Raw genomic sequence first — 25,664 nt, 5'->3', positions numbered from 1 at the left:
CCCAAGCACTGCTCAGAGACTGTGGGACAAACTACTTTTAATTAGCGTAGATCTAAAATATTATTCTCTTAAATCGTTTAAAGTTGAGAAGTAATTTTAAAGAATATCTAAACCATTTTTGTGCAATATTGTTACAAATGTAAAAAATGTAACTAAATTATCTGAGTTTAACTTTAAAAGGGTTGGTGTGTCAATAGCAAAAGCTACTTTGATCTATTTTTGTGCAGATTTAGTCTAATAGTAGTAATCTTATCATGTGGTTCTTAATCGATGGTCTGCTGACCACTGATAATCCCTGAAAGCATCTGTAGTACAACAAAATACAAATACAAAATACAAAATCCTTTATTTCTTTTAAATACACGTGGCCATGGTTTAGGGGATGGAGCCGCCCGGTAAGCAAAGAATTGCCTGTGTTGGGAGGCACCGCTCTTCCCTAGGTTAACAACAAACTTTTTATCTAAACATAAATACCTAAAAATATAATATAAGTAGACCCAGAATTTACAATATTTTTAAACGGACACACCTAACGATTGTCGACTTTCGTCATGGATATTAACTTTCAAAAAGCTAGTGAGCCACATGAAAAAAACTAATTTTATCACAGAAAGGTCCATTCTATTCAATTAAACACTGGAATACAAGGTGTCCGGTTACACGGACAAAGAGTCCGGTTCCACGGGCTCCTGAGGCTAGCCGGTGAGATTAGGTGGAAGTAGCGTATAGTGGTAGACTGTCCCATTGTCTGGAGCCGGGTGTGACTCAGCTAGTTGCGCAGGAGTACACGGAGGAGTTCCGCGAGATCGCGAAGGGCAAGAAGGAGTCGCTGCCCACCGCGCCCATCACGCTGCTCAACCAGCGCCCCGTCAGCGAGGACGTACGTACAGGCACCCACCGACACCGACACGGACGGTTTTAGATCCACACTGTTTGGTGAACTGCAAGCGACAGAGTCAGAGTAAAAAGAATTTGAAATAGAGAGTTACTTTCATGGTAAATTATGTAGCTACAATACATTTACTGACATCTTTCGACAGAAGATTAAAACTGTTAGAACGCCATTTGACTTTAATCATTATTCTTTCACTGATATGTGTTAACTTGTTAAATGTTAATATTAATGTCATCTACTCGAGAGTAGGCTGAAGGTTATGGCGCCATCACTCGAAAAGATTGCACCAGTCTTTTGGCCTAGTATCGAGTAGATGACGTTAATATTAATATTTTACAAGTTAACACATATCAATGAAAGAATGAGGATCAAAGTCAAATGGCGTTCTAACAGTTTACATCTTCTGTCGAAAGATGGCAGTAAATTTACAGTGGCTACATAATTTACTTTGACAATCTGCCTCTATACACTCTATTCTCTTTGGTCAGAGCAAGACTTTGCAGTGACGTGACGTGGAAGTGCCAAAGTAAACGTCGAATTCCTATGAAAATATGATGGCATTGATGGCACTACACGAATTGTCATTGTCACTGCTAAGTCTGTGCGAAGTTAACTTGGACTGAAGTTTTTTTTACGGATAACTCGCGTAGTTTTATCAATTATCGCTCGTCATGTTTCGATACGTTTCGAAAATCACCCGATTCGTTGTGAGTTTTATTATGAGTATGCCAATTATAGACAAAGTATTAATTTCGGTAAAAATCTGTTTTAAAAAGTAAAAAACTATAGGAAATAAATTAAGTTTTCTAAGAATAGGTCACGCAGGAGATGACAAAAAGTGTGGGTCTAAAATTTAATTGGCGTATATACCTGCCATCTTACTTTTGGATGAATAAACATCAATGAGTATACTTATAAGGGCTGACTTTTCCTCCCTTTCTCTTTGTGTATAAAGAGATAAAATTACAATTTTATTGTTCGGTAAATACTTTGTTCTAATAATCGAAAAACTGACACCTTAGTTTGATGTAAAGAGTTTTTTGCTGGGTAAAATTACTCCGGTTAAAATGTTTCCATCTCAAAGTCAACGAAACACGGAATGCACTTAAACAAATTTTGATTATTCAATTGTTCATCCAAAAGTATCCCTACATAGTTTAAGTCCCCACATCCACAGCGGGCCTAACCAAGTTTGTCCCGGCCCTCCCCGCCCCCGCGCAGCCGACAGACGTGAGTAGGCCCTTCAAGGGATTCAAATGAGAATGAAAACGTATAACGTGTATTACCGTTATACACGTATACGGTATTTTTTTTGTTATAATATATAAGAGCTCGGTAGTTGGCATGAAGCGATTTAGTTCTTTGTAGAGACGGGAGTGGGCAGAGAGTCATTCTCATTTCAATTCTAGCTGTACCGCTTCGATTTTATATTATTTATTTTATTTTTATATCGATGTCGCATGATGGATGTTGCTTATCGCATATTGGCATGATCATTAATGAAACCATTAACAATTATCTGTATTTTATAGTTAAATATATTATATTCCTATAAAGTATTTATTGAATACAAATATTATATTCCCCCGATATATGTGGATTTTAAAACGATAACAGTTGATAATGAAGGATAACTCGATGTTTCTGCGAAATATTACCGTGTCGAATCGAAAGTGCTAGTAAATTTTTGTAAAATATTTTTATCCTCAGAACTCAAAGCTTCTAATTTAATTATGATACAGCCTTTTTTTACTACATTTTTAGTTATGTCAACGAATATATCTACATCTTATTCGTAAGAAAAATGTTAGGAAACCATCACCAAAGGCACTATTTCACACAAACATCGAGTTCACATCCTCCGACCAGCTCTAACTCTTCTATGACCTTCAGGAGCTGCCGCCGATCACAAACAACAAGATGGCGGCGAAGGCCAACCACGAGCCGCCGCCAGCCAACCACAACAACACTTCGAACGCCAACAACACGAACAACGTCATCAAGAAGGAGACCATTAGCGCACCTATTGCTGTCACGTAAGTTTCCACTATTTTAAACCTAATATTAGACGTGGTAAAATAAAAAGTTAATTAAAAGCTTTTTAGCGAGGAAAAACTCCAAGTTATTAGGGAAGTTTTAAATCACGGATGTCGGTACAATTTTTCCCCACAATATATTGCTGTAACGCTGTCAGGTATGTACTTATCCAAAGTTTACATATAATATCTATATAGTAGTAGTGTAGTAGTTATACATTTAACCAGTGTTGGCCGAACGTTAATTGCAATTGACCATTAACCATTACAAATTGAACCGTGAACGGTAACGGACGGTTATTAGACGGTAGTTAATGGTCAAGAATGGTCAATTGCATTAACGTTTCGGCCAACACTGCATATAACGTCATTAGGTAAAACCTGGACTCCCTGAACTTACCCTAATCCTTGATCCTATCCCACCTGCAGTATCGAGCGCTTGGAGATATTCGCGTGCGCATCCTGTCCCTCGCACGCGCCGGTATCACGTGGCGGCTCGTTCCGTCTCGCTATCACAGATCCGCGTTACGCCTTCGCCGACATTTCTGAGGAGCCAATGTTGATGGATTCGTTAGTACCTACTCTTTCCCGATGTCCTAATTTTATTTAGGTGATACGAAACATCCTTGGACAAGTGCTCACCTGTTCCTGCACTCACTGATTCTCTTCCTGAATAAAATAATCGATAGACTATTATCGGTTACCTAGTTTTAAATTAATAGGCTAGTCTGTGGCCATGAGTAAGCCCATTCATAATAAAAAAATATTAATAATAATAATCTCTCGATAAATATATTTGTCCGATGTTTAGTTTGCCAATTTTTCTGTCAGATTTTCAGAAAGGTCACAATTCTAACCTAACCTAATGGCTTCTATAAGGTACCTCTTTTTAAAATCTTGAAATTTTTATAGTTACAAAAAAAAACGCTTTTGGTTAAATTAACATTTGGCAAATGACACATCAGATACAAAATGTTTCGAGGTTGCGATAAGTTCCCTCCATCATCTCCTTCAGCGTTATGATTGTTGTGAGCTTAATAGAACGGTCCGATTATTAAAATTGTGTCCTAACTGTAGACTCAAGGGTTCAATTCGATTCCAGGAACGGCACAGCCTCAGCACCAAAATCCAACAAGAGCTCCCCAGCTAAAGAGCCGCCCGGCAAACCGCAAGAGAACCCGTTCGAAGAAGACGAGTGGGACGAGGAGTCCGGCGGAGCGCTGACTGATACCGGGGAACCTGGACAGCCCGTGCGGGCGCTGTACGATTACACTGGGGCGGAGAGCGATGAACTCAGCTTCAGACAAGGTAAGGGGTACAAGTCTAGTCTATTCAAGTAATCTAAGGGCTGATTTAGACGGCGCGCGAACTCGCATGCGATTTTAGTTACATTGCGGACTGTTGGTTACGTCCAATTCAACCGACCGGTCAAAACAAGCAATGTAAGGAAACTCGCATGTGAGTTCTCGCACCATCTAAATGGGCCTTTAGGGTTCCCCTACATATGTCGACCCGGAATCGGCAAAATCCGATAGGAAAAAGCTTTATGTCTGCGCAATAAGAGCGAAAAAGTCTAGGCGGCTGCCGACGCGTCGACGGCTTTTTCGCTCTTATTGCGCGGACATAAAGCTTTTTCCTAGCGAATTGAATCGAATGCGCGTCGATATATCTGGGGAGACCCTAAGGAGAGTCCGGCAGAAAGGAGTCCGGCTTATAATCCAACAAGATCTCCCCAGCTGAAGATCTGGACGGCAGACCGCAGGTTGTTCGAAAAAGATTTAAGTAACTAGATTTTCTAAAACTCCGTTGATGAAAAGATGCGTCGAACCGTGCCACTCTGCGAGATATTATTGCATCGTGCCTACCTACCAATGTTCCCATTTATTTTGCCTCCGGTTGTTTATCGACTAGTGTGAATTCGGCAAGTAAATATTGGATAAAAAAATTCGAGAGTAGGATACGTTTTCTTTTGAATTTAACCTCCTATTGCGGAATGTAATAGATCCGTTCATTGCGTATTGGATTCTAATTTAAATGACAGTTCAACACCTACTAACACATTTTATTTATTAGTCAAATAAGTAACACAGCATTACAGTAAAACCAAGGCACTGTAAAACTACAAAATAAAATACAAATACAAAGAAACAATACACGAGCACAAAATACAAGTTAAACATTGGATTTGGGGGGGCGACGTGACAGCGTGCATATAAATAGTACATTATTGTCGAGGCTCGGAAGTAGCTACTTGCAGGCTGAGGATTCGTTTTAAACGGACGACCTTGGGAGTCCGTTTAATTGAATCCGAAGCCAGCAAGTAGCCTTCCAGCCGAGTCATATATAGTGCTTTTCTCAAAAATGGTGCAAGAAACATAAATATCATAGAAACATTTTACAAAAGCAACGTTCTTACGTATATATTTTCACAGAGAAAAGCCCATGCCGCCTTTTTATTTTTTTAATAAAAAAATAGAAGTGTATTTTTCTGCCGAAAATACGCCAACCTATTTGAGACAACTAAATAGTCGCGGTACTAATCATCTGTTTGGCTGTTTAATGGGCCTGTGCCTTCATTTGATATGGCCATTTGAACGTTTAAAAAGTTTGGAACTCGACAAATAATGGAATTTGTATGCAACATTGCAGTCCCAAAATCGAGACCGCAATGTTTTTAACTTTTTAATTTTTGACTGACCATAAACTCCGCGCTTCGCGACCTATTTTTTAGACGGCAAAGTCGACTTTGCCGTCCATTTTTGAGAAAAGGTTATAAACTAACTAAATTCAGTCACTTTAAGAGGATTCAAGCATGGTGGCACGGGACGCGCCCATGATTTTGCCTTAACTCAGGTCATTTCAGCATTTATTTACCTTTGCTTACTGTACCTGTTTGTTTTGCTGTACCTTAGAGACCGAGCTTGTCTGGCGGCCTGACGCCATCGTCGTGCCGTGCCACCGCGCCTATACCCTTGACTGAGGCGAGCTTTCCCTTTTCGATACGGTGCACTGTACACCTCGCCCCACCCCTATAGTTCATTATTTTAGCATTAGAAATAAGGTAAACAATCTTGATGTGTCTTTTAATTGAATTGTCACGGCAAATATGTAACAATTATGAATCAAACACGATCATTTATATTCTTCTGCTTTCATAAGTAATAGTTATTGATTTTTAAAAAGCGTTTTTAATTAAAAGACATCTCTAGATCGCTTACCTTCTTTCTAATGCTAAAAAAACGAACTATACTACTCGGTTACAGTTACATACTGGGATTGTTGGATCAATTTATCACTGTTCGTAATTTAAACTTGCAAATTAATCTCAATCGTTGACATTAATTAGTATTACAAAGGATTTTTATTGCAATGAAGTAGAAGGGGCTTCGCAAACACATTGCACCGGCGATGCACGTATACCTATATATAGTTCCATCAGTCTTAAATTATATATTTAAAGTAAAGGTTAATATGCAATCGGTTGTGGTTTTTCATACCGGCGCAATATGATGTAATGTCCACTATTATTTTAGATGGAAATCGGTTATATATGAAAATCTACCCTCATTCATTATTTAAATTTGATATTTACAGATTGTGCAGCACACATCTATCGATATTATGTATAAAATAGCACATAATTAAATTGGAGACTCATGTACACACAGCTTTTTTTACTGCTGTACAGTCAAGGAGTTCTAATACCACTTCGTACCGTATATGTGACAATCAATATGAAAGCCGCTAAGGATCTCATTGTCATTTGACAAGGTACGAAGTACCATAGACATCAAATCCCACCATACGTTTTATTCAAATACCGGATGAGGGTAAAATTCCATATCGGATCGAGATACCTCACACCAGCGTCTCCCAAGCGTCGGCATGTAGTCAACTCTAAGGCTGTTACTCGACGCAACGTTGACAACGGTGAGCAGCAACACCATTTTTCACGCCGTGACTCGAAATACGCTAGTGTGGGGGACTCTCTTATAATACTTACCACTTGTATATAATTTGATATTTTATTTCCAGGCGACCTATTCGAGAAACTAGAAGACGAGGACGAGCAGGGCTGGTGCAAGGGGCGCAAGGACGGGCGCGTCGGGCTGTACCCGGCCAACTACGTGGAGCCCGTCGGCCACTAGCCGCCTCCGCCACCCCGCTAGCCGGTAACGAGAGCACAGGGACCTCACTCGGTCGTACACTGGACTTGCGCACTGGCGAACGACGCCGTACTTGTGGTTGGACTTAAAATTTTCTGTTTTTGTATGATATAGTTTTATCGTGCTTACAAAAAAATTCAAAATTTGAGATAGTCTTTAACAGATTCCCATTCCTTACAAAATTTCAAAGATTTTTGAAAAGCAGAAAACTCTCATTACAAACAACAAGTATGGCGTCGTTCCACAGTGCTGCGGATAAACTGGACGTTCCGTCTAAGCAATTCTGTTGAGATGCGAACATGACCTTGAATAAGGTCACGTCGGAATTGTTGCTTCTCTCTGCAGGGTGAGAATTACCATGCAAAAAGAAATGAAAAATGAGATAGACGTCATATATCGCACCACAATGGAATTTCCCAGACGCAGCATTCAGTTTAAATGTAAGGTCCTTGACAGTGAGGTCTTGGGTCTTGTTCAAATTATGTCGCCCATCGAAATGCTATGAGCGTGACGCGAGTTTCAAAATTAACGCTGTGGACGGAGCGAGCCCATATGTAGCCAATTGCTAGCACAACCAGGTTTATACTCCATATTGGAATATTGTTATTCATTTTGATAAACTCGAGGACGCGTAGTCAAGCAGGATGGCCGTGTCAGAGTCCGTTAAATACAGTTTAAAAACCAAAACAAATGATTCAATCGTTCAAACAATGTTATGTTACAAGTTTGAAGTTAAGCAACTCAAATATTATAAGGGATTTTCTTTTCATGGTTGTACAAGTATACAACTTACATTGTTTTTTTTTTTAATTAATTAATGAATATGTTCCGGTTGTGCTAGCCTTTGGTATGTTTTCATTAGAGGCCGTCATTGTTTAAAGCGTTTTGTATACGTTGAAATAAAAACATTCGTACATCGGCTAGGTATTTAATATGTACATGTGCTCATGGAATGGTAAAATACGCAGTTGCAAATAAAAAGTTTGTTGTCTTAGCTTTTCTATAAAAGTCTAAATAAGAAAGTGTCAATAGAAGTGGCCCATAATGTATGCATTACTTGATAGTTTCCTCATAACCTCAAACTTTAGTTATTTTGAATTTTTTGTTATCAGAAAATAAATAGTAAAATGACTATCACTTTGGTTTCATTGATTAGTTAGGCCATTCTGATTGAAAACGTAAACTTGCTTATACCATTCTAGTGTATCTTTGTACAGCATGATGGAACAGTGGCCTTAAAAGGTCGCTACATTTTTCGCGTCGAATATGTTGCGATAACTCTACAAGGGCTAAAGTCGGGGATGACAACATTCAATGAACAAATAAGTTTGTCTCGCGCTTGCCTTGACTAAAGTGAGCTCATTATCCACTCTTTAAATTCATTATCCTTTTCGCTGCTGTTTTGAATTTAAAGTAACTTATTTTTTTATTCTTAATTTTTTATCCAATAAGCTTCTAAAGTTTTGTTTCTTACGTTACTCAAACAGCATCGAATTTAATGAATTTACTGGTAGGACTTATGCCCTTGTAATACCAATACTAAGGCGACAGCGTTACTAACCGAAAAGGTCTTATTTTACTGTATTATTTTAGTTAGTTTTCCTTTAGAATTTCGGTTTCTATTTTAAAAACGACATTAATACGCTAATCTTTTTTCTTATTGTGAATACTATTTAAATCTTGCGTTGAAAATGTCGTTTTGCATAGAAAGGTAACGCTGATCGCTACAAGATTTAAAATGAGTTGGGAGTTCCGTTTTTACCGTACAGTCACACGCTGTACCGTATAAATGGTTTGCAAAATGTAGCTCACGTAGTTTTTAGGTTAAACTTAAGAAGTGACTCTTGGCTATGTGAACGTAGAACGGATATAGAATACAGGATGATTCATGAGACGTGAGCAGGACTGATCCTGCACACTCAGTAACTGATAATTGATCGATCACCGTCGTATTTAGGTGAAACAACCACACTTTTTCCTATTTTTTAACTTTTTGGTGAGGACAATTTTAATTCTCTACAATCAGTGTCACCCTACAAGACCTAATTAATAAACATAAAACCTCTTTTACGAAGAAAATAAAATGTCAAACCTGAGTGAATTACGAGTTTTCAAAAGTAACCAGACCGTGGTGACAGTGATGACGTTCAATTTGACGCAGAATATCGATAGTTTAGTATTCTAATGTTAGGGTGACCATCCATGTCGTAAATAAATTAATAACTTTTTTTTCAACACGACTAGAAAATTAACGTTAACCTCACTAATATTGATAGGAAACAGTTGCTTATAATTTACGAAATGCGCAGTGTTAGTCCTGCTCACGTCTCCTGAATCAGCCTGTATACGTCAAAATTCAAATGTATGCCAAGTTATGTAAAACTACTACCTTTACATAGGCGAGAGGCATTACTTTCGAGCTATATATACACCCGTTCGAGCGAGGCAAAGACCGCGCGATAGTCAATAGTATAATAACGACAGGTGATGTGTTAAGTACATTAAATTAGTAGTTATATCTCCTTGTACCGATTATGGATAACGATATAAATTCACATCGATAAGTTTCGCCGTAAGCTTTAAATTGTCTTATGATGTACCGAATCCGATAACAGATCACTTGCACAAAGGAAAATCGGAATTTCGACTGTGGATATTATTGTATCGATGCTTGTCTTAACATTTCGATAGAATTATTTTAATAAGTTGAATGTTATTGCAGTGTATATTTTCTGCCAAACTTTTGAAATTATGTCGAATTGTTCACCATATTTGTTCGGGATCGAAGATTTTTTGTGCAAGTTGATTTAGAACTTTTACCAATCATGTTTTAGACGTAATTTAAAATTGTGACTTCATTTCTGACGCATTTGGACCCAAAAGTTTTTTACGATTTCTAGACTTTTCTATTGTATAATTTTGAAAAGTTTTCAGACTGTCCACGGGTGGGATTCGTAAGAGATATTTTTGGACGAAGTTGTTTGTACAATGTGGAAACCAAAAATGTTAATTTAAACTTTAGTGGCATTTAGTGGTGTATGGACACTGTAACCCGCCGCTCCGAGGCCGTGGGGGACGCGATTATATTTTGTGATATGTGGGTGCGGTTCTGTGTACATACACGATTATATATTTTGTCGTGCATATAATATATTTATTTCCCATTGTATATAATGTATAATGATAGCGAGTAATGTGAAGTTCATATAAAGGGGCGGTCGCAAAGCTATGCACGGATGACGGTTGCGTTTTTATCGCTAGCGATAAGTGATAAAGATATTATGACCGTTATAGGCCGTCTGATTTCGGCCTAGCATCGCCTCCCGAGTAGTTTTAAATAGTGATAACGATTAATATATTATAAAATGTTTACGTCAAGGGTGTTTTTCCTTTTTTACCTGCGGGCCTTCGGCTCGCTAGTTATAGTAATACCAACTGGCGGCTGAGGTCATAATGCCATCTTTTTCACTCTTGGTTGGTCTCAATAAGGGTAAAGGAGATAGCGTTATGAGCTCAGTGGCCATTTGGTATTGCGGTGAGTATAGTCGTAGCTCTTGTTTTTTTTGTTATGGGTTCAGTGACCTCTTGTGAAAATCTTTGTATTATATTATTATCAGAGTCAGGTGGCTTTGGACCACGTATGTTAATATATTATTAATATTGGTAAAATAAAAATTGTTACATATGACGTTGCGTTTTATTCGTCGAACGTGGTCGAACACCAACTACTTAATAGGTTTGAACCATAATTATAGCCTGCCAGGTTATATTTAGTGCCTTGCACTAAAGCACTGTTTATGTAGTAGGTAAACGATACGCACTATACGCAGATTTTTTTTAAATTTATAACTAAGCAACAATTGAATAGGGGGAATAAATGTGTCGCTTAACTTGAAATCGGGTAAATTAAATCCATTCGACCCTCAGCAAATATCTATCTTATTATCTTTTTTTTCTTAATACTTAATAAAATCGCATAATCTGACAGATGGATTTACCAGAGGTTGAAGTTGCGACTCATTCCAAGTGCGGCTCAAATACAATTTAATTGAAAAACAAAGAATAAAATTATAAATCTTAAATATGCATGTAGAAGACTGGAAAATTCAATACACTTCAATGTAGGTAGTGTTCCGTTTTTCTTTTTAGCCAATACAATTCACAGACTCAGCCAGAAAATGGTACTTCTACCACGTCGAGCGGAATAAGTGGAAACTGCCGAAACGCTCGAGTGCGAACTTCCACACCATCTGAAAATTAGATGAAAAATAAATAACATACAATCTGAAAGAGAAAATATTGAACCACCATTTGCTATCCACGGAGTCACAAACAGTTAATCATAATAGTTTTTTACGTCACCCTGGGCCCGTAAGTGGGATTTTCTTCCCGATACGCGAGAAGAAAACACAAACACCTGCGATCTGAAGCATTTACTAATTCACCTCCCTAGGTATGTAATGTACTATGATGTTAGATCGATATTTATGACTGATGATGACTATGTCATAGTCATAGTCATCAGGTCGTTTCAAAAGGTCCTGAACATACCAAACCGATCCAGAGGACGAGGTAGACCCCCCGCTACATGGTGGACCAAAATACAAAAAGGGATGAACCAGAGGGCCTACCGCGAACCACGTTCGACGTGTTGCCTCTCTGCCGCACTTGTAAATTCGTACGTAAGTGTGACAGGAAGGCAACACGTCGAACGTGGTTCGCGGTAGGCCACCAGGACAGCCTAACTACGCAGACAACCCAGAACAGAGCTCTCTGGCGCAATCGTACAAGGAGACCCGACCCTAGATGAGCTGGGAAGAGGGTTGGCCAAAGAAGAAGAGAGTTAATTAGATCGATAATTATGTTTATTTTCTTGAAATTGTATTTTATTATTACTTTAACATTATCGACAAACCAGAAAACGAGTTATTTTATGCTATAAAGATTATACGGGAATATGTATAATATAACTAAACTGAGGAATACAATGACAAGGTAGTAAATAAGAAAACAACAATTAGATCGATAATTATGTTTATTTTCTTGAAATTGTATTTTATAATTTTTTTAACATTACCTATCGACAAACCAGAAAACGAGTTATTTTATGCTATAAAGATGTAAAACATGCAGGTTATGACATTCATTCCGTCACCCATTTTATCAAGAAAATTGATACCGAGTAATCAAACTGACATTAAAATTAGTTTTAATTGAATACTATTAATTTATCAGAGTACCTTCGATTTGAAAGTAATGAATTATTTTATATACGTACTTAGCTAAGTATATTTATATGTCATGTTTGGTATTTGGATAACTTTTCGTATAACAGAATTATTCCCACGTCTAAAGATTTCCAATATTACAGATGGGTACACTACATAATTCCGAAATATTTTATACCGAATTTTAGAATATCGAATTTTATTATTCCGATTTTTAAATGCTCGATCCATCATAATTCCGAATGTCGTAATTACCGAACGATGAAAATCACGAAGTTTTATATTTCCGAATAGCAAAACCGCCGATTTTTTTAAAGTCCGAACCACATAATTCCGAATATAACAATTCCGATAGTGCGAAATACCGAATTTAACATTTACGATTGTTGAAATCACGAATAGGTACCGAATTTGCATTCCGATTTGACGTGATATTTTTTAAATTCCGAATTTGTTCTTACTAAATAATAGTTTACAGAAAAGTACTTTTCTGTAAACTAAGTACTTAGATAGTCTGTTTCTAAAAACATTTCTTTTCTGTTTTTTTTTTTTAGGGGGGAAAATGCATTTCGCATACCACCCGGGTGCGGGGAGTGACCCGAGTGGTTATGTGGGACTTCCGTCTAGGCTAATGAGGCCCACGGTATACCCACTAAAAACCCCCCATATACCGCCTCGCCGCCCTATTGGTGGGGTTACGGGGACGCTTGCGTACTCATCCGCGACCCCACCGGCGGCAGCCGCCCACGAGCGGCTCCTTCGCAAATGCCCGAAGGCCCTTCACGCTAGGCGCATCAGATGGTTCGACGCGCCTTCCTCCTCCGCCTCCGTTCTGCACTGTAGCGGACCCCCCCGACGCCACAAGGAAGCCACGGGCGCCAGAAAGTTCTCCGGCGCCCGGCGACAGATCAGGTCTATGGTTCTGTCGCAAAACCACAATTCGGCTGCAGAGGACAGGGAGAACGGCACATCGTAACACCGACACTCCTCTTCCTCTGCAGCCCAACCAACGCCGCTACAGCGGAACGGCACCGCCAAGTTCGCAGGGGATAGGGCGAGTGGCGATCGTAATACCATCACGCCTCTTCCCCTGCGATCTTACCTCGGCCGCCGAGGATAGGGAGAACGGCTCACTGCAATACCGACACTCCTCTTCCTCGACGGTCCATTTCCAACGCGTCACAAGCGGGCTTAACAAGCCAGCCCGGCCCGACCGTCAAACAGGCCGGCCTTGTTTGCATCTTCGCTTCACCGTGGGTGACCAAGCCACGGTTACTAAGCCCCTCCACCACGACAAGGTGAGCAACCCGCGGGGGGTTGCAGTTCTAACCTAACCTAACCCGCTTTTCTAGTAGCGGTTAGTTTCTGTAAAAGTCGCAGTTCTAACCTAACCCAACCCATTTTTCTAGTAGCAGTTGGTTTCTGTAAAGGTCGCAATTCTAACCCAACCTAACCCATTTTTATAGTAGCAGTTGGTTTCTGTGAAAGTCGCAGTTCTAACCTAACCTAACCCATTTTCCTAGTAACAGTTGGTTTCTGTGAAGGTCACAGTTCTAACCTAACCTTACCCACTTTTCTAGTAGCAGTTGGCTTCTGTGAAGGTCGTAGTTCTAACCTAACCCACTTTTTAGGCAACGGTTGGTTCCTGTAAAGGTCGCAGTTCTAACCTAACCTAACCCACTTTTCTAGCAACCGTTGGTTTCTGTAAAGGTCGCAGTTCTAACCTAATCTAACCCATTTTTCTAGTAGCAGTTGGTTTCTGTGAAGTTCGCAGTTCTAACCTAACCTAACCCATTTTTCTAGTAGCAGTCGGTTTCTGTGAAGGTCACAGTTCTAACCTAACCTAACCCACTTTTCTAGTAGCATTTGGCTTCTGTGAAGGTCGCATTTCTAACCTAAGCCACTTTTCTAGCAACGGTTGGTTCCTGTAAAGGTCGCAGTTCTAACCTAACCTAACCCACTTTTCCAGTAGCAAGTTGGTTTCTGTAAAGGTCGCAGTTCTAAACTTACCCATTTTTCTAGTAGCAGTTGGTTTCTGTAAAGGTCGCAGTTCTAACCTAACCCACTTTTCTAGTAGCAGTTGGTTTCTGTAAAGGTCACGGTTCTAACCTAACCTAACCCACTTTTCTAGCAACAGTGGGTTTCTGTAAAGGTCGCAGTTCTAACCTAACCTAACCCACTTTTCCAGTAGCAGTTGGTTTCTGTAAAGGTCGCAGTTCTAAACTTACCCATTTTTTGGGCACCAGAATGTGATATGTTTGCAAGTCGATGGATAGGGTTGTGTGTCAGGTGTGTCTGCGGTACTGTGAGATGATGGACGAAAGTTGATTGTGCTCTGATTTTCCTAAATTGTGTAAATACATTATGTATTCTGTAATCTGATGTGCACAGTGATTTGGTTTTGGTGAGTTTGGTTGAAAAAAAAATGTAATACCTAAATATATTTCAGTGGCCGAAAGTTTTAAGCAGTACCATTTTAAATCTACTTCCTCTTTTTTATCAGATTAAAATTAGAAGAAATAGTTTCCATTTTATGGCAATAGTTTTTTTTGTTGTGTATTTGAACTCTTTTTATTGGCTGTGTGGCATTCTACATTTTAGGTCACTACGTTATACGACATTGTTAAATCGGAGAGCGACGCGTTACACGATTTTGTTGAACTGGAGAGCGATGATAGTGTAGACCGCGACGATGCTGAGGCACGCGGGAATCAGCGTCATGTTGACGTCAATACCACCAAAGGCTTTTACTTTTATTGGTCGCGTTGTAACTATTTGCAAAAGCTGTTTTACTATCTTTAGCTTATTTTCATCTGAAAAGATTAAAGCTTTTATTTTGTGAATTTTATAATATATGTCAAGAGACGAAACTACAAATGTTAATCTAACCTGCATATTCATTCGCTTGTTCTAGTACGAAAAGCAGTTTGAAGCTGTGCGTCAGAGCGCTGACGCTGTTTTGTACACTCTGCGCTGCCTGTACGGTTGCATATATTATCCATATGGAAATGCACAACCCACCGTAAAACAGCAACATTCCAACATTGAGGTAGCCCTTGAAAGAAAAAAGGGCTATTAGAAAATAATATTTGTATTAATTTCTAATATAATTTAGTGGTAGGGTTACTTGTTAGACAGTGGCTCAGGCAGAAACAGTGGCGCAGGTACCATAACTGAGAAAGGGATAGCTATATTCTGTTGGTTTCGGCACTTCGCGGACGCTCGAGGCACCCGGGCAGGAACGAACTAGTCGCCTGGCGTCTGCGCCGCATAGTTGTCGTGTATGAAGGTATTTTGTGTTTCGGTGGTGCAAATTGAGTATTTAAGGTAAGTTTTCTTTGTGTTCTACTTACTATAGCTTACGCTATTTAAGCACATTGTATTTTTTTTCGCAATATGTGGTTAATTGGGGAGGCAGAGGTGTGAAATTCAATAGGAAATAGATAGTAAATTTCTCGTGGCTTATAAATGTTTTCAAAATGGCGGTGATGTTCTACAGTGGTGCAGTTTGCGAAAGTACACAGGGGATCATGAGGATTTTATGTGTGTGTCTATAAAAGAAGCTATTATTATAATATTAATACTTAATGATCTCGTATTGCACAACAATCAAAGTGACTGCTTAATTGTAATTGAAAGATGTGCTAAACCATTTTGATCTCTTAATTTTTATTATTTTCGTTCTCACAAAAGATATGTGATTGTTAATGACCTTTATTTTGCTCAAAACTCGAACTAGTAGATTTGCCTTTGTTGAATTTGTGTATGTTTACATAAGAAGATAGTTACTATAATAAATAAATGTTGATTTACGACTTAAATTGTTTTATTTCTCTTTATTGAACTAAAACTATCCACTGTGTACCATGCCGAACCACTGTAAAAATGGGGCCGAACCACTGTTTCGACCCCATCGTACACAGTGGCTCATTTCTGACTTTTTAAAAAGACACGTATATCATATCCACTATACCATTCTGCAAAAAAATAATTACACATATGTAAAATAGATAAAATTTGCTACTAATATTGCTTTTAAACAACATTCTACGATTATTTATTTCGAAGTTATGGCTCTCCGAAAAACAGTGAGCCACTGTATACCACATGACCCTAGAGACCTACTTTGAGCCCATAAACTACTGCACTGTAGCATGCGGTAACCTGGCGCATTGCGACGATACAAAACGATGAAGCCAACTGAAACAATAAAATCACATTAAAACAACCAACATTCTTAAAATATCAAAATTAACAGTAAAACTGTATACCTGTATGCCAATTATTTCATTTAAGAAGACAGTGCATTTTTTGACATTTATGTAATTTTGGCGCCATTTCTCTATATTTATTGTATGTGTTACGTCGCCATCTTCACAATGATATAAATGTCTTCCAACAACAGATCTCGTTATGCATTGCAGTTGTTCAGATATAGTATGGAATGTAAAGCATATAAAATTGTATTCTACATGTAAACGAAGCACACTTAGTGCTCTGCCAAAAAGGACAACTCTTTGTTCCCCTTTGCGGACTACAATGTGTACATCGTAAATTTCAGAAGTTATTATCGTCACAATATAAAGAAATATATATCCGCAGATGCGCTTGAGGCCAAGGTTAAAATGTGAAGCCAAGCGTTTGAAATATATCTTGTCATGTAAAAAATCAACAAGTATATCGTTGGAATTTAGGCAATTGATAAATTTCATATACGCTTTTGAATAATAACAGGACACCGAAATAGATACAATAGAATTTAACTGAAAGAAGAAAGTCAAAAATACGTTTTTAAAATTGTTGAAATCAATAGTATAAATAACGTATAAACACAAAGATAATTCAATAAAAATTATGGTGATTGCAATTGTTTTTCTTAGCTTGCTAAACGTGCTTATATTTCTGTAGAGACCAAAAATGTTTTCTGAGAAAATAAATATGTCAATTGGCTTCAGTCCGATATCCATTTCTAATAATTTATACTCTTAGTCCGCTCGCAGGGAGTTTATGTTTGTTAATATCGCTTGAGGTATAACATGATTCCAAAAATAATAATATTATAAGTGCTACCTACTTTAATCAAATTAAGTGACTGTGGCATCGTGTATATGCACCACGTGTAGGTATTTTTAATCAATTAACACAAGCAAAGGAATGGAAATTGGTGGAAATCAACAACAACAACAAGTAATTGGAACAAGTAATTGTTTTGCAAGGTTTGAGTGAATAAAGGTACAATAAGCTATTTAATTGTTACTATTTATAGTACGTAAATGGATCGGCATATGTGCAATATGAAAAAAAACTTAATTTTTGTTTTTCTATTGTGTTTATTACGATACAACTATCATTTAATTTTTCACTGCCTATTTTGAATATATTTTTATGTTAACGTGCTTATTCGTCATAATTAGTTATCTTATCTCTCATGGCTAGGAGGGAATGGACTCTAATTAACACGCTGGCTGGAAATAAAGCTTGGTTGGAAACTTATTTTCACGATATTTCTCTTCACCAAAATGTTATCGGTGATTGTTGAATCATTCCGAGAACATGTTTGTACTGAAAAACTAAATGGCACGTTTCACAATCCCCATTTAAAAGTTGTATGCTCAAATCACCCTGTTACTAATCGCTTTTTATTGCTTGTTTGCTCATACTAATCATCCATTGCAGCGAAAATGCCATTGTCAGCCGCCGAAAAACAAAGACGCTATAAAGAAAAGTTAAAGAAGGACCCGGAGAAATATGAGGAATATAAAAAGAAAAAAAGAGAATGTTATCACGCAAAGAAGAAGTTAGTGAAGGACCTGACTCCGAAAGAACACTATAATGCTAAAATAATATGGAAACTAAGAAAAAAGAATTTAAGGCAAAACAAGAAAAATCTAAGTCGTGTTCTCGAAGTCACACCTCCAAGTTCACCAGTAACTGCACAGGATATTTTGGAAAACAACCCTCAAGAAATGGGTCATATGGAAGAAACTAATAGAGAAGAATTGAGGGAAAGTGAAGAGCTTCATAATAAAACCGTAGACAAAAAGAGGGAAAGAGGCCGAAAGAAAATCCGAAGAGATCGCACAAAATTATACAAAGAAAATTTAAAATTAAAGCAAGAAAACCAAAAACTAAAAATGGCGTCTGAAAAGTATAAACAACGTTATTTTAGACAAAAACGCAAATATCGTAAAATAACATCACATGAAAGTGATGAGGCGAAATACAATATCTTAACAAACGCCATAAAAGATAGATATCAGAAAATTAAGAAAGCCAAAGAAAAGAGACTATTGAGAAGTATTTTTGAAAATGTCGCAAAGCCCAAAAGAAAAGAAATAATGAAGGAAACTCTTGGGTTGACTGGTGGTTTAAGGGAAAACGAAAACATCAAAAGCTTAATACGTGGAGAGAAGCTGTTGAAAAATATTGTTCAAGATTTTTTCCTTCGAGATGACGTATCACGAGCGACTGCGGGGAAAAAAGAAACAATAACAAAGGCAAAGATAAAAGCCCAAAAGAGGTTTTTATTAGATAATATGAAAAGATTATTCAATGTCTTTAAAAAAGAGAACCCAAACACAAAATGTTCATATTACACTTTTACGAAATACAGGCCATTCTTCACCGTGAAACCCTCTGCAGATGGACGAGAAATGTGCTTATGTAAAGTACACGTCAACCCCGTTTACAAGGCAAGAGTTCTTAAATGGAAACGAATAATACCCTCAGATGATTTAAACGTCCTCATTACGTCTACAGTTTGTAACACGGAGAGTCAAGCTTGCATGTATGGAACATGCGACACGTGTTGTCTTAAAGATATCCCGCATGATCTACAAAATGAGACAGAAAATGTAAAGTGGCAAGAATGGGTTCGACAGGAAATAGCGTATGAAAAAAATGGGAAACAAATGAAAGCTATGAAGAATATTAAAATACAGAAAGAAGATCAAGCTAAAGAATTGCTGAGAAACTTTAATGACGAATTGAAAACACTAAAAAAGCATGTGTACAATATTAAAGTACAATATCGCAGTTTTCGACAGGCTGTTGATAAATTGGAGGAATCAGAGATGGTCTTGGTCGCAGATTTTAGCGAAAATTATAATTGTAAGTGTTTTGAAGAAATACAGGCACATCATTTTGGTGGCTCAAGAGAGCAAGTGTCACTACACACGGTTGTAGTTTACACTACCAATAAATTAGATCCCAAACCTAATGTGAATTCCTACTGTACCGTATCGTCAAACTTGTGTCATCAGCCTGCAGCAATTTGGGCTCACCTCCGACCCATTCTTTTAGAAATTCGCCAAAATTATCCGGGAATAAAAACCGTGCATTTTTTTTCAGACGGGCCCTTCAGTCAATACAGGCAAAAGCAAAATTTTTATTTGAGTTCGACAAAAATTTTTGACTATGGGTTCCAGTCAATGACGTGGTCCTTTTTTGAAGCTGGCCACGGCAAAGGTCCAGCCGATGGTATAGGGGGCTATCTAAAAAGAACCGCAGATAATATGGTAGCTACAGGTATGGACATTGTCAATGCAGAAGATTTTTACAATGCTCTGAAAGAACAAAGCAAAATCAAGCTATTTCTCATTACCGGACAAGAAATAAACAGTTTCCAGATACAACTGCCACAAAATATAAAGCCCTTGAAAGGAACCATCAGTATGCATCAACTATTCGCAACTGAAGCAGGTCGACTGCAATATCGTGACTTAAGTTGTTTTTGTGAAAGAGGATTTTGCCAGTGTCGAAATCCGAAACATTATCAGCCAATTAATGTTGAAGACAACCCTGCACTCAATAACGATGATCCTGACTATGCTGAGGTAGTTAAGACAAGTGGTATTAATGAAGAGCTCAGTTCTGATGATGACGATGACATTCCTCTAAATCAACTTAAGGATGCGAACGAGAGGGTTTTAAAAGAAATAACTGTGTCTGATTTGTGTAAACCTCGCGAAGGAACTTTGTATGATGCAGTGTACACCAATCCGGAACCATGTACTTCGGGGATTCAAGACAAAGAAAACCGATCAGTAAAGTGTGGGGATTTTTTATTAGTAAATGTTAGCGGATCCAAAGGTAAACTTTTCAGATACGTCTGCAAAGTTAACGGTTTAGACGATGATGGCGAAATGCTCGTCATGTTTTTGCGTAAAGTCAAAGGAAAACAAATATTTCGACTGGATCCAAACGATTTTTCATACATTGACCCTAGAGACGTAATAAAAATACTTCAAAAACCGGTAATAACAATTAAAAGACAGCAGGAATATTTTGACTTCAAAAATATTATTGATGTTTTAGAAAAATAAAATAAAATTGTTAATTGTCTTTCTATTGTAATAGATCTGAAAAATCTCGTGGTATTGGGTGTTAAGTTGTGGAGATCACATTCTTATGTTAATTAAAAGTCTGATTAAAGGATATTATTGTTCCGTTTATTATAATTAAGGATCCAAAGATTAAATTTTTGTTATGGTTGATTTATAAAAATATAAATGATTACTTGCTGTGATTATTAAGAACAAAAACTGTTAATAAGTTTTTTTGTGTTAAGTGGCGGAGAGCTTATTCTGATGTTAATTAAAAATCTGATTAGAGGGTAGTATTGTTCCGTTTAGTTTAGTTGATTCATAAAAATACAAATGATTGCTTGCTGTGATTATTATAGCAAAAACTGTTTAGAATCTGTTTTTATTTACTTCAATAATGATAATACATTTTTCTATGGTATTATTTTGTTTCATTTCATTCCCAATAAAGCTGTCATTAATGATCTGTATGATGATTATGAAAAAGGTCTAAAAAATATGTCATACGATCATATAAATCAAGCTTGTTCCATTTTAAAAGTATCTTGAGTCACCGATTTGTCTCTTGGGTAACCAACTCGTAAAAAAAAAAGTCTCTTGGGTTACCGTTTTTTCTCTTGGGTAACCAACATGTCACATAAAAATTAACATATTTTTATTTTTTTTGTATGGAATATTAACAGTTTTACTTTAGCTTTTACGATAAATTTTGTTTAAAATAAAGGGAGAATTCAAGTTATGGTGTTTGTTTTATTTGTATAATTGGTTATTACTATTTAAAAGAAAAGTTTTTTTATGTTCTTGTCAACAGTGACTCAAGAGACATAACTAATTGTTGTAATTTTGTACTTATATAATATTTTGCCATAATTTACATGTGTAATTAACAAAAATGTGTTTATGTAAACATTGCAATGGCTTCACTTTTTTCAACATGCTATTTTATTGAGTTATCCATGGTTACACAGGGGACCACATTAAACCTCAAATTATGTTTGTGATCATATTAAACTATGTAATAATCATAAAAGTCCGCGGCTACTCCTGAAATATTAAAGTTCAATATATGTAATATGCTAAAACCGCATAAAAATGTAAAAAGAAGTTATTTTATATTTTGATTTGTTCTTTATCAAAAAACAAAAAAAAGGTGATTGACCCATATAACAGCCCGTCCTGGTTGCATTCTCCGTGCTTCTCGTAGTCTGATGCTGGCTGTCCTCAGTCATCGGACTGGATTCTTGTCCAACTCATTCACCTGTCAAGCAATTCGTCTGTGCTGATGATGCTCTCCCTCTGCCTATCAGACAAGCTCAGAGCAAGCTTTCATTCAAAAGCAAGATGCGTAATCATTTACAGTGGCGGATTTCCCATAAGGCACAGTAGGCCCGGGCCTAGGGCGGCAAGATATTAGGGGCGGCAAATGGAGCCCTTGAGCCAGGGGAAGAGAGAGGTCTCCGAAACTGCCGGACCAATTAAGTTGAAATTTGGCACACATCACACATATGACTGTAAGTCCCAGAGATGGACGTGTAACGTAAATAATAGTACATTGTACAACATGGGGCGTAAGTTGAATATTGCAAACGAGAGTAAGTTAAATCGCGACGGCTTGCCGGAGCGATTTATAGGCTCGAGTTTGCAATATTATTACGCCCCGAGATACACACAATGTTTTTCATCACACTTGCGATACAAAAAATAAGTTTAAAGACAAAAAACTGTTAATTATGGCACTAGAAACTTCATAACTCCCTAGGGAAAACGAATTTTCTATAACTCCCGCTACGCCTACGTGCAATTCCACATTTACTGAGCGAGTGTGATGAAAATGAATTTTAAATATGGCCTCCATATTTTGGGGGGTAAATGAGAAAATTTAAAAATTAAGTTTTTCAAACTATATCGTGTTATATATCAAATCAAAGAGCTCATTGTAAGAATCTCAGATTTTTTTTATAATTTTAGGATAAATAGTTTAGCAGTTATTCAAGAAAATAGTTTTTAATGTTTATTGTAGGTACATGAAAGTCAATGTTATTGGTAAAACTGTCACTTAAAATGAATAAGTATTTGTTTATTTTTTTCATAAAACCTATGTTCCTATGATCATGTCACAAGGACGTATAGTTTCTAAGATATAATAAGCGAAAAACCGAAAAATGTGACCTTCAAACCAAACCCCCCAACTTTTGATATGTTCACCTCCTAACGAGTCCAAAAAAGTTACTAAGTAAAAAATGTGTCCCAAGCATTTCCCTCTATAATATATCTTTCCGTTGCCTGATCTAAATGTAGTCAATATGATGGGTGCTGATGCTGAGAAAGGGGCGGCTACAAGGCTTGGGGCCTAGGGCGGCAAAGACTGCAAATCCGCCACTGATCATTTATATGAAAGCATTCGAGACTAAATGTCTATGTGATGTGTCACACTAGGTACATAATTAACATATGTGACGTCTCACGGTCAAAGGTACCTTATGGCGGGTATGGAGTTATGCATACCCCAGTAATCTACAGTAAATAAGCTATCGATAACACAAAAGATCAACCTCCTAAGTTGCGTAGTTACAGAGATATGATTTTTTGAAAATAATGTTGTGAAATGAGCAACTTTACGATACAGAAGTTTTAAGTTTAGCCGCCTAAAAAACTATGTTCCTGAAGTAAGTTACATAGTTGACTACAAATAATAATACCTTATATATCTGAGATTAAAAAAATGTTGCGACTTGTTCTGTAATGCAAATAGAAACCTTTGATATCCACTGATTTATGTGTATACTAACCAGTCTCTTGAAAATAAAGTTTTATTTCATTTTCACGATTGATTGCAATGAGCTCTCAAGATTTAAATTTTATCTATTAGAAAACGACACTGAGAGATAGTTTAAGCAAAAAACAATACCGATTTAGAGGTGAAAATGTATTTTCTGACATTTCATATAAAATCAGAAAATTGAATATTTTTACTTTTAATGTAACACACAATCAATTTTTCTGAGCACATATGAAAGAAATTCTGTCATTCAAATGAAATAAATCCTAAAACCCCAACTAAATACTATATTTAACCCCTTATGCCACTTTAAACTTACATAACAATAACAGTATTTGCTCCATACATTTACGAAAAGGTACCTTATGGAAATAAATCTAATAATACATCACTACAAAACATCAATCACATTGAAGCTTTTATCTTTTATGAATAGAAAATATTAATTTACATTAAACTGCCACAAATTTAATTGGTTCTTCGTCATAATAATCTTAAAAAAGACCAATAATTTGTATGTAATGAAAAGGTACCTTGTGGTTAAGTTACATGATTAGGCATGATGATGATGGAACAGTTAGGATAAACTAATAATATTTTGGGGTAAAGATGTTATAAATCGTCTATTTCTTATCAATAATATATTTTGGTTGCCATTGAAGACAAGCGGCATTGAGGTTCAATGACCTTAGATATTCCATAAGGTAATGCGTCGGGTATTGGCATTTTTCAGCAAACCAATGGCTGATTTATTGCATGCGACCAAACCAAATGAAGATTATTCTAGTTAAGAAAGACTTGACGTAACTTTAGTATAATAGCAGGCTACTTGGATTTATAATGTCGGTCGATGTACGGTTATAATATTTGCTAGGCGCCCCAACCAGAACTGAAATTATCAAATTAGTTTTTCAGAATGCTAATACAGTTCTCTACCAAACTTCTTTTCCCGTATTGACTAGTTTTTTTGGAAATTTTCAACCTTTTTTCCATAAGGTACCTTTTTACTAAACTCTTGAGACGACGTTACTAGGCTTATAACTAACTTATAACAAAAATAAAAACAGGTAAACAAACGTTACGCATTAAGGTTTGAGATCACACAATAAAAAAAATTGAGCATTTTTTCACCTCTTTACAAAACATTTCATAACTCCGAAACTAGAAACCTTTTCCCGTGGAACGTCACATATATATATATATATATATATATATATATATATATATATATATATATATATATATATATGTATGTTTATGTATATATTTCTATATACGTAGGTAAATTTAAAATGTATATTTTGTGTAAGTATAGTATTATAGTTTGTAGTGTCGACTTGTGTCTTCATATCCACTATTTACAATCCTGCAGCAAATTAATTACTGTCTCTGTTTAGCCCAATGGTTGACTGGTAGAGAATGCCTCAAGGCGTTAAATCCGCCAATTGTACTCTGTTTTTGTAAATTTGTGCAATAAAGTTTAAATAAATAATAAATTTTGCAGGTAAGTAGCACGTGCGGTTTTACTTAACAATAGACAATAGGATTAGCCTCGATCTCTATTTGAAAGCTACAAACTATAAGAACTTCGTTTCGCTTCGCTCGCTCGTTCGATTAAGCAAACATTGAATAGGAGGAATAAATGTGTCGCTTAACTTGAAACTCGGGTAAATTAAATCCATTCGGCCCTCAGCAAATATCTATCTTATTACCTTCTTTTTCTTAATACTTACCAAAATCGCATAATCTGACAGATGGATTTACCAGAGTTTGAAGTTGCGACTCATTCCAAGTTGCGGCTCAAGTACAATTCAATTGAAAAACAAAGAAAAGAATAAATCTTAACTGTACATGTAGAAGACTGGAAAATTCAATATAGGTAGTGTTCCGTTGTTCTTTTTAGCCAATACAATTCACAGACACACAGTCAGAAAATGGTACTTCTACCACGTCGAGCGGAACAAGTGGAAACTGCCGAAACGCTCGAGTGCGAACTTCCACACCATCTGAAAATTAGATAAAAAATAAACAACATACAATCAGAAATAGAAAATAATGAACCACCATTTGCTATCCACGGAGTCACAAACAGTTAATCATAATAGTTTTTTACGTCACCCTAGGGTAAGTCCGTAAGTGGGATTTTCTTCCCGATACGCGAGAAGAAAACACAAACACCTGCGATCTGGAGCATTTACTAATTCACCTCCCTAGGTAGAGTCTGTGCGGAAAGAGA

The 25,664-nt window shown here is 36.9% G+C and overlaps 4 protein-coding genes across 8 annotated transcripts in view; 2 read left to right on the top strand and 2 right to left on the bottom strand.

Annotated features, from left to right (window-relative positions):
- The window catches only part of LOC134670911 (protein kinase C and casein kinase substrate in neurons protein 1), a 172,339-nt gene extending 161,554 nt beyond the window's left edge, over positions 1–10,785 (top strand). For 2 of the 5 annotated variants that reach the window (XM_063528734.1, XM_063528732.1), the window contains 4 exons: positions 782–880; positions 2,789–2,931; positions 4,034–4,239; positions 6,967–10,785. In XM_063528734.1, the coding sequence (XP_063384804.1) occupies positions 782–880; positions 2,789–2,931; positions 4,034–4,239; positions 6,967–7,079 (561 nt within the window). In that variant the 3' untranslated portion in view covers positions 7,080–10,785. The remainder of the gene's footprint in view (positions 1–781; positions 881–2,788; positions 2,932–4,033; positions 4,240–6,966) is intronic. The other 3 variants (XR_010099141.1, XR_010099140.1, XM_063528733.1) reach the window with 3 other exon arrangements.
- The window catches only part of LOC134670921 (uncharacterized), a 236,359-nt gene that overhangs the window by 200,998 nt on the left and 9,697 nt on the right, over positions 1–25,664 (bottom strand). The gene's annotated exons all lie outside the window — the stretch shown is intronic.
- On the bottom strand, positions 14,920–16,521 carry LOC134670575 (uncharacterized). Its single transcript, XM_063528377.1, has 3 exons — positions 16,451–16,521; positions 15,215–15,380; positions 14,920–15,138 (listed from the first exon to the last, which is right to left on the bottom strand). Exons 1-3 carry the CDS (start codon positions 16,496–16,498, stop codon positions 14,969–14,971), a joined length of 384 nt encoding a protein of 127 aa, XP_063384447.1. The 5' UTR covers positions 16,499–16,521; the 3' UTR covers positions 14,920–14,968.
- LOC134670473 (uncharacterized) lies at positions 18,005–19,091 on the top strand. The gene is made up of 2 exons (XM_063528300.1): positions 18,005–18,845; positions 19,085–19,091. The coding sequence occupies exons 1-2, from the start codon at positions 18,007–18,009 to the stop codon at positions 19,089–19,091; spliced, it is 846 nt and encodes a 281-aa protein (XP_063384370.1). The 5' UTR covers positions 18,005–18,006.

This window comes from Cydia fagiglandana, chromosome 14, assembly GCF_963556715.1.
Source record: "Cydia fagiglandana chromosome 14, ilCydFagi1.1, whole genome shotgun sequence".
Taxonomy (NCBI): domain Eukaryota; kingdom Metazoa; phylum Arthropoda; class Insecta; order Lepidoptera; family Tortricidae; genus Cydia; species Cydia fagiglandana.
Note: the sequence above shows the minus strand (reverse complement) of the source record. Positions and strands in the feature narration are given on the sequence as shown.